Source organism: Pseudophryne corroboree, chromosome 1 (genome assembly GCF_028390025.1).
Source record: "Pseudophryne corroboree isolate aPseCor3 chromosome 1, aPseCor3.hap2, whole genome shotgun sequence".
Lineage (NCBI taxonomy): Eukaryota > Metazoa > Chordata > Amphibia > Anura > Myobatrachidae > Pseudophryne > Pseudophryne corroboree.
In genome coordinates this window covers 431609748-431624917 of record NC_086444.1, presented here as the reverse complement: position 1 = coordinate 431624917, position 15170 = coordinate 431609748, and the positions used below count along the sequence as shown (strand labels likewise).

At 47.1% G+C, this 15170-nt stretch overlaps 1 protein-coding gene across 3 annotated transcripts in view; it reads right to left on the bottom strand.

The window, feature by feature from the left end:
• Nucleotides 1-15170, bottom strand: part of OSGEP (O-sialoglycoprotein endopeptidase) — a 91945-nt gene that overhangs the window by 49547 nt on the left and 27228 nt on the right. For all 3 annotated transcript variants that reach the window (XM_063913464.1, XM_063913463.1, XM_063913465.1), the window contains exon 4: nucleotides 5177-5352. In XM_063913464.1, the coding sequence (XP_063769534.1) occupies nucleotides 5177-5352 (176 nt within the window). The remainder of the gene's footprint in view (nucleotides 1-5176; nucleotides 5353-15170) is intronic.

Sequence of the window (15170 nt, the reverse complement as noted above, 5' to 3'; positions counted from 1 at the left end):
AACCCCCAACAGCGCATGCTTTCCACTTTCTGTATGCGGACATCGCTGATGAGTATTGAGTTGCAAGTAATAGAGCTCGTGGGGGAAAACCATGTGCGTTCTTGGGTGGTGACCTAAAGTATCTCATCGGTATGTAAATCTAAATCTCTCTGCACATGTTACATCTGCCCCACCTACAGAACAACATGGTTTTACCCAATTGCTAACTTTTTTGGTTGGCTAACAACTCTGAATAACCCCCTTCCATCCAGAGATTAAAGTGCCTCTTTTTTCACATTCCAGGGATGAGGAGATGGAAGCCCAATTCTTTGTTTTTATCGAAACTGGAAGATGTTTGGAAATTGGCAAATGAAATTTTTGGTGAGGCAGGCATCGACTGTGAATTTGGCAAATGGGGAAAGATAAGTTATGATCAACTTTGGTATTACCTCATTTGGTGAATTATACTCTGATAAGAAATTAGGAGTACCATTTACTTGAATTTCCAAGTGAGCTATGCTACAGATACCTGAACTTAGGCATTCTCCAGGTGCAGTCTGGTAGTACTATGCCCATAATTATGTCCCACTTAAGATAACTCTCAGAAAAGGTTCCTCAAACTAATTTCAAGATTGCGTCCTGATGTACCCAACTAATAAACCTTGGCGCACAGGAGGCAAGAAACTGGCCCACATGTAGTAGCTTGCTAGCACCGTCGAGATTTTGTCAATGTATGTTCTAGATTTAAAGTGGCAGTATAATTTAAAGGTTAGGTTTGCCCTAAAACAAATTGCTGTTTTAAATCTAGCATCTACCTCACCAAAGTCTTGCCACTGCCGACAGCTAGCAGACTATTACATTTTAGCCATGGAAGGTAACATATGTGCTAGAGGCTACATCCTGTGCAAGATTCCCACAAAATAAATGTAACTGCATAAAGTATATTTCAAACCTCTCTATGGGGCATAATCAATTGGAAACAGGTTTTTTTTCACCACAACGCAAGAATTAGTTTTTCTTGCAAAGTCAGGGAAAATACTTATTTTAAGGTAAAAATGTTGGGATCTGGTTCTGAACCCCATGGACAGCCAGCCAATGACCAATTATGCAATTTGAAGTTATCAACTAGCTTAATTGTTATTATTGGGGTGAATTGTGCAAATAGTGGGTTAAAAGATGTGGGACAGGCATATGGGGTGGGACAGGTGTTTTAAACATCGCAGGTGGGAGTTACAGGTGTTTGTTTCTTAAATGGACGTAAATTACCCAAAAGGGTCATTCCGTGTCAAGTGGACCAATTTTGAATATCGGCCCCACTTCACCATCTTCAATTTTGAAGAAATTTTGCACTACGGTTGGTATATATGTACAACTTACTTTGGTAAAGTTTCAGTTCACAGTATGCAATAATAGTGGCGTTGTGGCTCTGGTAGTGGAGGTAGGTGAAACCGTCACCGACTCTGCGGTGCACAATCAGCAATGTTCAAGTAATTGCTGTGGCATATCTATGGGAGCAAAAGATGTGAAAGTGCAAAAAAGTGCCCAGTCTATGCTCCATTTTGAGTAGATTTGGTAGATGATCTACTTACTTACTAGTGCTCTTTATGTATCTATATCCTATCCTTCAGAATATTTATGTAAATATATATATATTATATATATATATATATATATATATATATATATATACACACACAGAGTAAAAACCACAGCACTCACCGCACCAGAAGCGGGGCACAGCTATGCACTTACCACTCACAGGGTGGGGTGCATGTAACACTGCACTCTCCACCACAGAAGCGGGGTACACAGCTGTACTTACCACTCACAGGGCGGGGTGCATGTAGCCCATGACCACATCGCTCTAATATATACAAACAGAGAACCCAGCACTCACCAAAGTAAACTCACTTATCCTCAACAATTCAATAAATAAATGATGGGGGTTTAGTTGGTGGATTGGCCAATGCACGGAAGCCTGTATACCGATTCAAGGTACCCCACCTTCATACAGGTCCTACACTATCACAGAGTCTTAAAACCTGACTACCACACTGCTGCATCATCTGCCTGCTAGATGTAATGTGTACCTGCCACAGACTTATATGGCTTTTAAAGGCACACTAGTCACCTATTGCACTGGCTCAAAGATGATTGCTAAAAAACAGCTGAGACAGGTTCAGGATAATAAAGTCCACACAGGGGTGCATGAGAAAGCTAGTGGCCACGGTTAATAAGAGCTAACCATAGATTAACCCCTTCATATACACACAGAGTAAAAACCACAGCACTCACCGCACCAGAAGCGGGGCACAGCTATGCACTTACCACTCACAGGGTGGGGTGCATGTAACACTCCAAACAGAGAACCCAGCACTCACCAAAGTAAACTCACTTATCCTCAACAATTCAATAAATAAATTGTTGAATTGTTGAGGATAAGTGAGTTTACTTTGGTGAGTGCTGGGTTCTCTGTTTGTATATATTAGAGCGATGTGGTCATGGGCTACATGCACCCCGCCCTGTGAGTGGTAAGTACAGCTGTGTACCCCGCTTCTGTGGTGGAGAGTGCAGTGTTACATGCACCCCACCCTGTGAGTGGTAAGTGCATAGCTGTGCCCCGCTTCTGGTGCGGTGAGTGCTGTGGTTTTTACTCTGTGTGTATATGAAGGGGTTAATCTATGGTTAGCTCTTATTAACCGTGGCCACTAGCTTTCTCATGCACCCCTGTGTGGACTTTATTATCCTGAACCTGTCTCAGCTGTTTTTTAGCAATCATCTTTGAGCCAGTGCAATAGGTGACTAGTGTGCCTTTAAAAGCCATATAAGTCTGTGGCAGGTACACATTACATCTAGCAGGCAGATGATGCAGCAGTGTGGTAGTCAGGTTTTAAGACTCTGTGATAGTGTAGGACCTGTATGAAGGTGGGGTACCTTGAATCGGTATACAGGCTTCCGTGCATTGGCCAATCCACCAACTAAACCCCCATCATTTATTTATTGAATTGTTGAGGATAAGTGAGTTTACTTTGGTGAGTGCTGGGTTCTCTGTTTGTATATATTAGAGCGATGTGGTCATGGGCTACATGCACCCCGCCCTGTGAGTGGTAAGTACAGCTGTGTACCCCGCTTCTGTGGTGGAGAGTGCAGTGTTACATGCACCCCACCCTGTGAGTGGTAAGTGCATAGCTGTGCCCCGCTTCTGGTGCGGTGAGTGCTGTGGTTTTTACTCTGTGTGTATATGAAGGGGTTAATCTATGGTTAGCTCTTATTAACCGTGGCCACTAGCTTTCTCATGCACCCCTGTGTGGACTTTATTATCCTGAACCTGTCTCAGCTGTTTTTTAGCAATCATCTTTGAGCCAGTGCAATAGGTGACTAGTGTGCCTTTAAAAGCCATATAAGTCTGTGGCAGGTACACATTACATCTAGCAGGCAGATGATGCAGCAGTGTGGTAGTCAGGTTTTAAGACTCTGTGATAGTGTAGGACCTGTATGAAGGTGGGGTACCTTGAATCGGTATACAGGCTTCCGTGCATTGGCCAATCCACCAACTAAACCCCCATCATTTATTTATTGAATTGTTGAGGATAAGTGAGTTTACTTTGGTGAGTGCTGGGTTCTCTGTTTGTATATATATATATATATGTGTTCATTCTAGCACCCTGCACCTTTCAAAATCCATGCAGTTTCTCTTTCCTGCCTGGGGTGTCGCTCTCTGCTGTGGTGCTTCTCAGCACACTCTGATCTGTTACTCAGTGCTGTGATACAGACCTGTGTGTGCTGAGAAGCACCAGAGCAGAGAACCACACCCCAGGCAGGAAAGAGGAACTGCACTGGATTTGAAAGGTCAGGGTGCTAGAATGAACACTATTTACACACACACACACACACACACACACACACACACACACACACACACACACACACACACACACACATCAGTGGGTCTTCCATCAGTTTTAAATGTTAATGTTTGATGTTGGCCACCCCATTAAGTTATTCCTATATTTTATATTATTTAGTATACAGGTTGAGTATCCCATATCCAAAATGCTTGGGACCAGAAGTATTTTGGATATCGGATTTTTCTGTATTTTTGGAATAATTGCATACCATAATGAGATATCATGGTGATGGGACCCAAGTCTAAGCACCTAGTGCATATTTGTTTCATATACACCTTATACACACAGCCCGAAGGTAATTTTAGCTAATATATTGAATAACTTTGTGCATTAAACAAAGTTTGTGTACATACACAATGCATTTATATTTCATATACACCTTATACACACAGCCTGAAGGTCATTTAATATACAATATTCGTAATAACTTTGTGCATTAAACAAAGTTTGTGTACATTAAACCCTCAGAAAACAAAGGTTTCGCTATCTCACTCTCACTCAAAAAGTTCTGTATTTTGGAATATTTGGATATGGGATACTCAACCTGTATATTATTTTTTGGATAATGGTATACATAGGCAATGTACATGTTATGCACAATCTGATACTGTTGTAACATTGTACCTCAGGATAGTAACTCACATGTAACTGTGTCTGTGGGGCTGCTTATGACATGGAGACAACTCTCCCCACCACTTTCATGCAGTACCGCAAGATGGAGTACAACTGGCCAAAAGGGAAAAAGAACCCTGAAAGGAGAGAATCCCTGCTCCCTGGAGAATCACTATTTATTGGACACAGTTAAATGAAGGCCTAGGTGGTTATATGGGAAGACATAGCCCTATCAATAATCCAGTTCCAAAAAGTTGAATGGTCTGTTCTGTGTGAACCCTTACCAGGGTATTATCCAGGCAAGGAACAATCGTGACTCATTGATAAAGCAAAGTGTACTGGTATTAAAACCATGATTTTGGTGATAACTAGAGGAGCCAACTGGAGGCTGTAGTGGAGCATCTGAAATGGATAGAGTAGAATGCAAACCTGGGGAATCTCTGTTTAGCCTCTTGACTGATGTATTGATGTATCCTGGATATCCCTCCCCCCCCCCCCCTTCTCCCTCCTCAGTGCTTCTATCTTGAATCACTCCAGTGCGTCTCTGCCGTATACAGTTCTAACCACAGTTACACTAATAAAGTTGTTTACATTTCCTAGGAAAGCAGATACAGTCAAATTAAGTTAGAATGCCTTATCTTTTCCTTGCTGATATGGAAGGGTTTCTATTGATTTACCTGTGTATTGCCTCCACTCACATACAGCACAGTGGGATTTTCAGCACCAGTAATCAGTCGCCCCATCTCTATGTGGCCAATGCAATGATTCACCCCCAGCAGAGGCTTCTTCCACAGCTGAGCTACAGTACGTGCCACTATTGCTACTGACAACAAGGGAGCTCCCATTCCAGGTCCTAAATAGGAAAGAAAAATAATATATAGTGAAAGTATGTGTACACTGATTTATCTTTCCGTTTTTACATCACTTTGAATAATATTATGTAGTATTTCTAAGAGGATACGACTTTTTAAACTACTAGACTACCAGCTTGGTCTATCTCTTCCTCCTATTTGCATATAATGGACCTCGAAGACATACCTGTGAATAGTGCTTAAAGTGGTCCTAGAGAGGTGGTGGAACTCACCCCTCCCCCCTCCCGGCGCCCATGCAATTAAAGTATTGCGCCCCCCAAAACAGGGGCGTGGTCTCAAAAAGAAAATAAGATTTTACTCACCGGTAAATCTATTTCTCGTAGTCCGTAGTGGATGCTGGGTACTCCGTAAGGACCATGAGGAATAGACGGGCTCCGCAGGAGACTGGGCACTCTTAAAAGAAAGATTAGGTACTATATCTGGTGTGCACTGGCTCCTCCCTCTATGCCCCTCCTCCAGACCTCAGTTAGGGAAACTGTGCCCGGAAGAGCTGACACTACAAGGAAAGGATTTGGAATCCAGGGTAAGACTCATACCAGCCACACCAATCACACCGTACAACTCGTGATAACCATACCCAGTTAACAGTATGAATAACAACTGAGCCTCACTGAACAGATGGCTCATAACAATAACCCTTTAGTTAAGCAATAACTATATACAAGTATTGCAGACAATCCGCACTTGGGACGGGCTCTCAGCATCCACTACGGACTACGAGAAATAGATTTACCGGTGAGTAAAATCTTATTTTCTCTGACGTCCTAGTGGATGCTGGGTACTCCGTAAGGACCATGGGGATTATACCAAAGCTCCCAAACGGGCGGGAGAGTTCGGATGACTCTGCAGCACCGAATGAGCAAACTCAAGGTCCTCCTCAGCCAGGGTATCAAACTTGTAGAATTTTGCAAACGTGTTTGATCCCGACCAGGTAGCAGCTCGGCAAAGTTGTAAAGCCAAGACCCCTCGGGCAGCCGCCCAAGAAGAGCCCACCTTCCTCGTGGAATGGGCTTTTACTGATTTAGGATGCGGCAGTCCAGCCGCAGAATGTGCAAGTTGAATCGTGGAACAGATCCAGCGAGCAATAGTCTGCTTAGAAGCAGGAGCACCCAGCTTGTTGGGTGCATGCAGGATAAACAGCGAGTCAGTCTTTCTGACTCTAGCCGTCCTGGAAACATAGATTTTCAGGGCCCGGACTACATCCAGCAACTTGGAAGCCTCCAAGTCCCGAGTAGCCGCAGGCACCACAATAGGTTGGTTCAAATGAAACGCTGATACCACCTTAGGGAGAAATTGGGGACGAGTCCTTAATTCTGCCCTGTCCATATGGAAGATCAGATAGGGGCTTTTACAGGACAAAGCCGCCAATTCTGACACCCGCCTAGCCGAAGCCAAGGCCAAAAGCATGACCACTTTCCACGTGAGATATTTCAACTCCACGGTCTGAAGTGGCTCAAACCTATGTGATTTTAAGAAATCCAACACAACGTTGAGATCCCAAGGTGCCACTGGGGGCACAAAAGGGGGCTGAATATGCAGCACTCCCTTAACAAACGTCTGAACTTCAGGCAGTGAAGCCAGTTCTTTTTGAAAGAAAATAGACAGGGCCGAAATCTGGACTTTAATGGATCCCAATTTTAGGCCCATAGTCACTCCTGACTGTAGGAAATGCAGAAATCGACCCAGCTGAAATTCTTCTGTGGGGGCCTTCATAGCCTCACACCAAGCAACATATTTTCGCCATATGCGGTGATAATGTTTTGCCGTCACATCCTTCCTAGCTTTTATCAGCGTAGGAATGACTTCAACCGGAATGCCCTTTTCCATCAGGATCCGGCGTTCAACCGCCATGCCGTCAAACGCAGCCGCGGTAAGTCTTGAAACAGACAGGGCCCCTGCTGTAGCAGGTCCTGTCTAAGAGGCAGAGGCCAAGAGGCTATGAGATCATTTCTTGTAGTTCCGGGTACCAAGTCCTTCTTGGCCAATCCGGAACGATGAGTATAGTTCTTACTCCTCTCTTTCTTATTATCCTCAGTACCTTTGGTATGAGAGGAAGAGGAGGGAACACATAAACCGACTGGTACACCCACGGTGTCACTAGAGCGTCCACAGCTATCGTCTGAGGGTCCCTTGACCTGGCGCAATATCTTTTTAGCTTTTTGTTGAGGCGGGACGTCATCATGTCCACCTGTGGCCTTTCCCAACGATTTACAATCAGCTGGAAGACTTCTGGATGAAGTCCCCACTCTCCCGGGTGGAGGTCGTGCCTGCTGAGGAAGTCTGCTTCCCAGTTGTCCACTCCCGGAATGAACACTGCTGACAGTGCTATCACGTGATTTTCCGCCCATCGGAGAATCCTTGTGGCTTCTGCCATCGCCATCCTGCTTCTGGTGCCGCCCTGTCGGTTTACATGGGCGACCGCCGTGATGTTGTCTGACTGAATCAGCACCGGCTGGCTTTGAAGCAGGGGTCTTGCCTGACTTAGGGCATTGTAAATGGCCCTTAGTTCCAGAATATTTATGTGTAGGGAAGCCTCCTGACTCGACCATTGTCCTTGGAAGTTTCTTCCCTGAGTGACTGCCCCCCAACCTCGGAGGCTTGCATCCGTGGTCACCAGGACCCAGTCCTGTATGCCGAATCTGCGGCCCTCGAGAAGATGAGCACTCTGCAGCCACCACAGCAGAGACACCCTGGCCCTCGGGGACAGGGTGGTCAGCCGATGCATCTGAAGATGCGATCCGGACCACTTGTCTAACAGATCCCACTGAAAGATCCTTGCATGGAACCTGCCGAATGGAATTGCCTCGTAAGAAGCTACCATCTTTCCCAGGACTCGCGTGCAGTGATGCACCGACACCTGTTTTGTTTTCAGGAGGTCTCTGACCAGAGATGACAACTCCTTGGCCTTCTCCTCCGGGAGAAACACCTTCTTCTGTTCTGTGTCCAGAATCATACCCAGGAACAGCAGACGCGTCGTAGGAACCAGCTGCGACTTTGGAATATTCAGAATCCAGCCGTGCTGTTGTAGCACTTCCTGAGATAGTGCTACTCCGACCAACAACTGCTCCCTGGACCTCGCCTTTATAAGGAGATCGTCCAAGTACGGGATAATTATAACTCCCTTCTTTCGAAGGAGTATCATCATTTCGGCCATTACTTTGGTAAATACCCTCGGTGCCGTGGACAGACAAAACGTCAACGTCTGGAATTGGTAATGGCATTCCTGTACCACAAAACGGAGGTACACCTGGTGAGGTGGGTAAATGGAGACATGTAGGTAAGCATCCTTGATGTCCAGTGATACCATGTAATCCCCCTCTTCCAGGCTTGCAATAACCGCCCTGAGCGATTCCATTTTGAACTTGAACTTCCTTATATAAGTGTTCAAGGATTTCAAATTTAGAATGGGTCTCACCGAACCGTCTGGTTTCGGTACCACAAACATTGTGGAATAGTAACCCCGTCCCTGTTGAAGGAGGGGAACTTTTATTATCACCTGCTTGAGGTACAGCTTGTGAATTGCCGCCAGCACTACCTCCCTGTCCTGGGGAGTAGCTGGCAAGGCTGATTTGAGGTAACGGCGAGGGGGAGACATCTCGAATTCCAGCTTGTATCCCTGAGATACCACTTGTAGAACCCAGGGATCCACCTGTGAGCGAACCCACCGGTCGCTGAAGTTCCGGAGACGGGCCCCCACCGCACCTGGCTCCACCAGTGGAGCCCCAGCGTCATGCGGTGGATTTAGTGGAAGCAGGGGAGGATTTTTGTTCTTGGGAACTGGCTGTATGGTGCAGCTTTTTCCCTCTACCCCTGCCTCTGGGCAGAAAGGACGCGCCTTTAACCCGCTTGCCTTTCTGGGGCCGAAAGGACTGTACTTGATAATACGGTGCTTTCTTAGGCTGTGAGGGAACCGGAGGTAAAAATGTCGACTTCCCAGCTGTTGCTGTGGAAACGAGGTCCAAGAGACCATCCCCAAACAATTCCTCACCCTTGTAAGGCAAAACCTCCATGTGCCTTTTAGAATCCGCATCACCTGTCCACTGCCGAGTCCATAATACTCTCCTGGCAGAAATGGACATTGCATTAATTCTAGATGCCAGCCGGCAAATATCCCTCTGTGCATCTCTCATATATAAGACTACGTCTTTAATATGCTCTATGGTTAGCAAAATCGTATCCCTGTCGAGGGTATCAATATTTTCTGACAGGGTATCGGACCAAGCTGCTGCAGCACTACACATCCAAGCTGAAGCAATAGCAGGTCTCAGTATAGTACCTGAGTGTGTATATACAGACTTCAGGATAGCCTCCTGCTTTCTTTAGAAATCACTAGTTTCTTATCGGGGGAAGCCCACACTTCTTCACACACTTCATTCAACTCATCTGATAGGGGAAAAACCACTGGTTGCTTTTTCTCCCCAAACATAATACCCTTTTTAGTGGTACCTGGGTTAATGTCAGAAATGTGCAACACATTTTTCATTGCCGTAATCATGCAACGGATGGCCCTAGTGGAATGCACATTAGTCTCGTCCTCGTCGACACTGGAGTCAGACTCTGTGTCGACATCTGTGTCTGCCATCTGAGGTAGCGGGCGTTTTTGAGCCCCTGATGGCCTTTGAGACGCCTGGGCAGGCCCTGGCTGAGAAGCCGGCTGTCCCACAGCTGTTATGTCATCGAACCTTTTATGCAAGTAGTTGACACTGTCGTGTAAAACCTTCCACATATCCATCCACTCTGGTGTCGACCCCGCAGGGGGTGACATCACATTTATCGGCACCTGCTCCGCCTCCACATAAGCCTCCTCATCAAACATGTCGACACAGCCGTACCGACACACCGCACACACACAGGGAATGCTCTGACTGAGGACAGGACCCCACAAAGTCCTTTGGGGAGACAGAGAGAGAGTATGCCAGCACACACCACAGCGCTATATAATCAGGGATTTACACTAACACAAAGTGATCTTCCCTATAGCAGCTATAATAATACAGTTTTGGCGCCTAAATTTAGTGCCCCCCCTCTCTTTTTTACCCTTTGAGCCTGGAAACTGCAGGGGAGAGCCTGGGGAGCTGTCTTCCAGCGGAGCTGTGAAGAGAAAATGGCGCCAGTGTGCTGAGGGAGATAGCCCCGCCCCCTTCACGGCGGACTTCTCCCGCTCTTTATATTTATATTATGGCGGGGGATTTTTGCACATATATAGTTTATTAGACTATATTATGTGCTGTTCGCCATGTAAGGTACTCTAATTGCAGCCCAGGGCGCCCCCCCCCCCCCCCAGTGCCCTGCACGCATCAGTGACCGGAGTATGTGGTGTGCATAGGGAGCAATGGCGCACAGCTGCAGTGCTGTGCGCTACCTTAATGAAGACCGGAGTTTTCAGCCGCCGATTTCCAGGACGTTCTTCTTGCTTCTGGCTCTGCAAGGGGGACGGCGGCGCGCCTCCGGGACCGGACGACCGAGGCTGGGCCTGTGTTCGATCCCTCTGGAGCTAATGGTGTCCAGTAGCCTAGAAGCCCAAGCTAGCTGCAAGCAGATAGGTTCGCTTCTCTCCCCTAAGTCCCTCGTAGCAGTGAGTCTGTTGCCAGCAGATCTCACTGAAAATAAAAAACCTAATAAATACTTTCTTTACTAGAAGCTCAGGAGAGCCCCTAGTGTGCAACCAGCTCGAGCCGGGCACAGATTCTAACTGAGGTCTGGAGGAGGGGCATAGAGGGAGGAGCCAGTGCACACCAGATATAGTACCTAATCTTTCTTTAAAGAGTGCCCAGTCTCCTGCGGAGCCCGTCTATTCCCCATGGTCCTTACGGAGTACCCAGCATCCACTAGGACGTCAGAGAAAGGGGTGTGGTCACACAATAGTAATACTGCCCACAGTAGTAGCACCCCTAATAAAATAAGAATTTACTTACCGATAATTCTATTTCTCGGAGTCCGTAGTGGATGCTGGGGTTCCTGAAAGGACCATGGGGAATAGCGGCTCCGCAGGAGACAGGGCACAAAAAGTAAAGCTTTCCGATCAGGTGGTGTGCACTGGCTCCTCCCCCTATGACCCTCCTCCAAGCCTCAGTTAGGTACTGTGCCCGGACGAGCGTACACAATAAGGGAGGAATTTTGAATCCCGGGTAAGACTCATACCAGCCACACCAATCACACCGTACAACTTGTGATCAAAACCCAGTTAACAGTATGATAACAGAGGAGCCTCTGAAAGATGGCTTCCTAAACAATAACCCGAATTAGTTAACAATAACTATGTACAATTATTGCAGATAATCCGCACTTGGGATGGGCGCCCAGCATCCACTACGGACTCCGAGAAATAGAATTATCGGTAAGTAAATTCTTATTTTCTCTATCGTCCTAGTGGATGCTGGGGTTCCTGAAAGGACCATGGGGATTATACCAAAGCTCCCAAACGGGCGGGAGAGTGCGGATGACTCTGCAGCACCGAATGAGAGAACTCCAGGTCCTCCTTAGCCAGAGTATCAAATTTGTAAAATTTTACAAACGTGTTCTCCCCTGACCACGTAGCTGCTCGGCAAAGTTGTAATGCCGAGACCCCTCGGGCAGCCGCCCAAGATGAGCCCACCTTCCTTGTGGAGTGGGCCTTAACAGATTTAGGCTGTGGCAGGCCTGCCACAGAATGTGCAAGTTGGATTGTGCTACAGATCCAACGAGCAATCGTCTGCTTAGACGCAGGAGCACCCATCTTGTTGGGTGCATACAATATAAACAACGAGTCAGATTTTCTGACTCCAGCTGTCCTTGCAATATATATTTTTAATGCTCTGACAACGTCCAGTAACTTGGAGTCCTCCAAGTCACTTGTAGCCGCAGGCACTACAATAGGCTGGTTCAGATGAAATGCTGACACCACCTTAGGGAGAAAATGCGGACGAGTCCGCAGTTCTGCCCTGTCCGAATGGAAAATCAGATATGGGCTTTTGTAAGATAAAGCTGCCAGTTCTGACACTCTCCTGGCCGAAGCCAGGGCTAGTAACATGGTCACTTTCCATGTGAGATATTTTAAATCCACCTTTTTTAGTGGTTCAAACCAATGAGATTTTAGAAATTCCAAAACCACATTGAGATCCCACGGTGCCACTGGAGGCACCACAGGAGGCTGTATATGCAGCACTCCCTTAACAAAAGTCTGGACTTCAGGAACTGAAGCCAATTCTTTTTGAAAGAAAATCGACAGGGCCGAAATTTGAACCTTAATAGATCCCAATTTGAGACCCATAGACAATCCTGATTGCAGGAAATGTAGGAATCGACCCAGTTGAAATTCCTCCGTCGGAGCACTCCGATCCTCGCACCACGCAACATATCTTCGCCAAATGCGGTGATAGTGTTGCACGGTTACTTCCTTCCTTGCTTTAATCAAAGTAGGAATGACTTCTTCCGGCATGCCTTTTTCCTTTAGGATCCGGCGTTCAACCGCCATGCCGTCAAACGCAGCCGCGGTAAGTCTTGAAACAGACAGGGACCCTGCTGAAGCAAGTCCCTCCTTAGAGGTAGAGGCCACGGATCTTCCGTGATCATCTCTTGAAGTTCCGGGTACCAAGTCCTTCTTGGCCAATCCGGAACCACTAGTATCGTTCTTACGCCTCTTTGCCGTATAATTCTCAATACTTTTGGTATGAGAGGCAGAGGAGGAAACACATACACCGACTGGTACACCCAAGGCGTTACCAGCGCGTCCACAGCTATTGCCTGCGGATCTCTTGACCTGGCGCAATACCTGTCCAGTTTTTTGTTGAGGCGAGACGCCATCATGTCCACCATTGGTCTTTCCCAACGGGTTACCAGCATGTGGAAGACTTCTGGATGAAGTCCCCACTCTCCCGGGTGAAGGTCGTGTCTGCTGAGGAAGTCTGCTTCCCAGTTGTCCACTCCCGGGATGAACACTGCTGACAGTGCTATCACATGATTCTCTGCCCAGCGAAGAATCCTTGCAACTTCTGCCATTGCACTCCTGCTTCTTGTGCCGCCCTGTCTGTTTACATGGGCGACTGCCGTGATGTTGTCCGACTGGATCAACACCGGTTTTCCTTGAAGCAGAGGTTCTGCCTGGCTTAGAGCATTGTAGATTGCTCTTAGTTCCAGAATGTTTATGTGAAGATACGTTTCCAGGCTCGTCCACACTCCCTGGAAGTTTCTTCCTTGTGTGACTGCTCCCCAGCCTCTCAGGCTGGCGTCCGTGGTCACCAGGATCCAATCCTGTATGCCGAATCTGCGGCCCTCCAATAGATGAGCACTCTGCAACCACCACAGAAGAGATACCCTTGTCCTTGGAGACAGGGTTATCCGCTGGTGCATCTGAAGATGCGACCCTGACCATTTGTCCAACAGATCCCTCTGAAAAATTTGTGCATGGAATCTGCCGAATGGAATTGCTTCGTAAGAAACAACCATTTTTCCCAGGACTCTTGTGCATTGATGTACAGACACCTTTCCTGGTTTTAGGAGGTTCCTGACAAGCTCGGATAACTCCTTGGCTTTTTCCTCCGGGAGAAAAACCTTTTTCTGAACCGTGTCCAGAATCATCCCTAGGAACAGCAGACGAGTTGTCGGCATTAACTGGGATTTTGGAATATTCAGAATCCAGCCGTGCTGTTTTAGCACTTCTTGAGACAGTGCTAATCCCATCTCTAGCTGTTCTCTGGACCTTGCCCTTATTAGGAGATCGTCCAAGTATGGGATAATTAATACGCCTTTTCTTCGAAGAAGAATCATCATCTCGGCCATTACCTTTGTAAAGACCCGAGGTGCCGTGGACAATCCGAACGGCAGCGTCTGAAACTGATAGTGACAGTTTTGTACAACGAACCTGAGGTACCCCTGGTGTGAGGGGTAAATTGGAACGTGGAGGTACGCATCCTTGATGTCCAAGGACACCATAAAGTCCCCTTCTTCCAGGTTCGCTATCACTGCTCTGAGTGACTCCATTTTGAACTTGAACTTCTTTATGTACAGGTTCAAGGACTTCAGATTTAGAATAGGTCTTACCGAGCCGTCCGGCTTCGGTACCACAAATAGAGTGGAATAATACCCCTTTCCCTGTTGTAGAAGAGGTACCTTGACTATCACCTGCTGAGAGTACAGCTTGTGAATGGCTTCCAAAACCGTCTCCCTTTCGGAGGGGGACGTTGGTAAAGCAGACTTCAGGAAACGGCGAGGCGGATCTGTCTCTAGTTCCAACCTGTACCCCTGAGATATTATCTGCAGGATCCAGGGATCTACCTGCGAGTGAGCCCACTGCGCGCTGAAATTCTTGAGACGACCGCCCACCGCCCCCGAGTCCGCTTGAGAAGCCCCAGCGTCATGCTGAGGCTTTTGTAGAAGCGGGGGAGGGCTTCTGTTCCTGGGAAGGAGCTGCCTGTTGGTGTCTCTTCCCCCTTCCTCTGCCTCGTGGCAGATATGAATATCCCTTTGCTCTCTTGTTTTTAAAGGAACGAAAGGGCTGCGGTTGAAAAGTCGGTGTCTTTTTCTGTTGGGGAGTAGCTTGAGGTAAAAAGGTGGATTTCCCGGCTGTAGCCGTGGCCACCAAATCTGATAGACCGACTCCAAATAACTCCTCCCCTTTATACGGCAAAACTTCCATATGCCGTTTTGAGTCCGCATCGCCTGACCACTGTCGCGTCCATAAACTTCTTCTGGCCGAAATGGACATAGCACTTACCCGTGATGCCAGTGTGCAGATATCCCTCTGTGCATCACGCATATAAAGAAATGCATCCTTTATTTGCTCTAAAGACAGTAAACATTGTCCCTATCCAGGGTATCAATA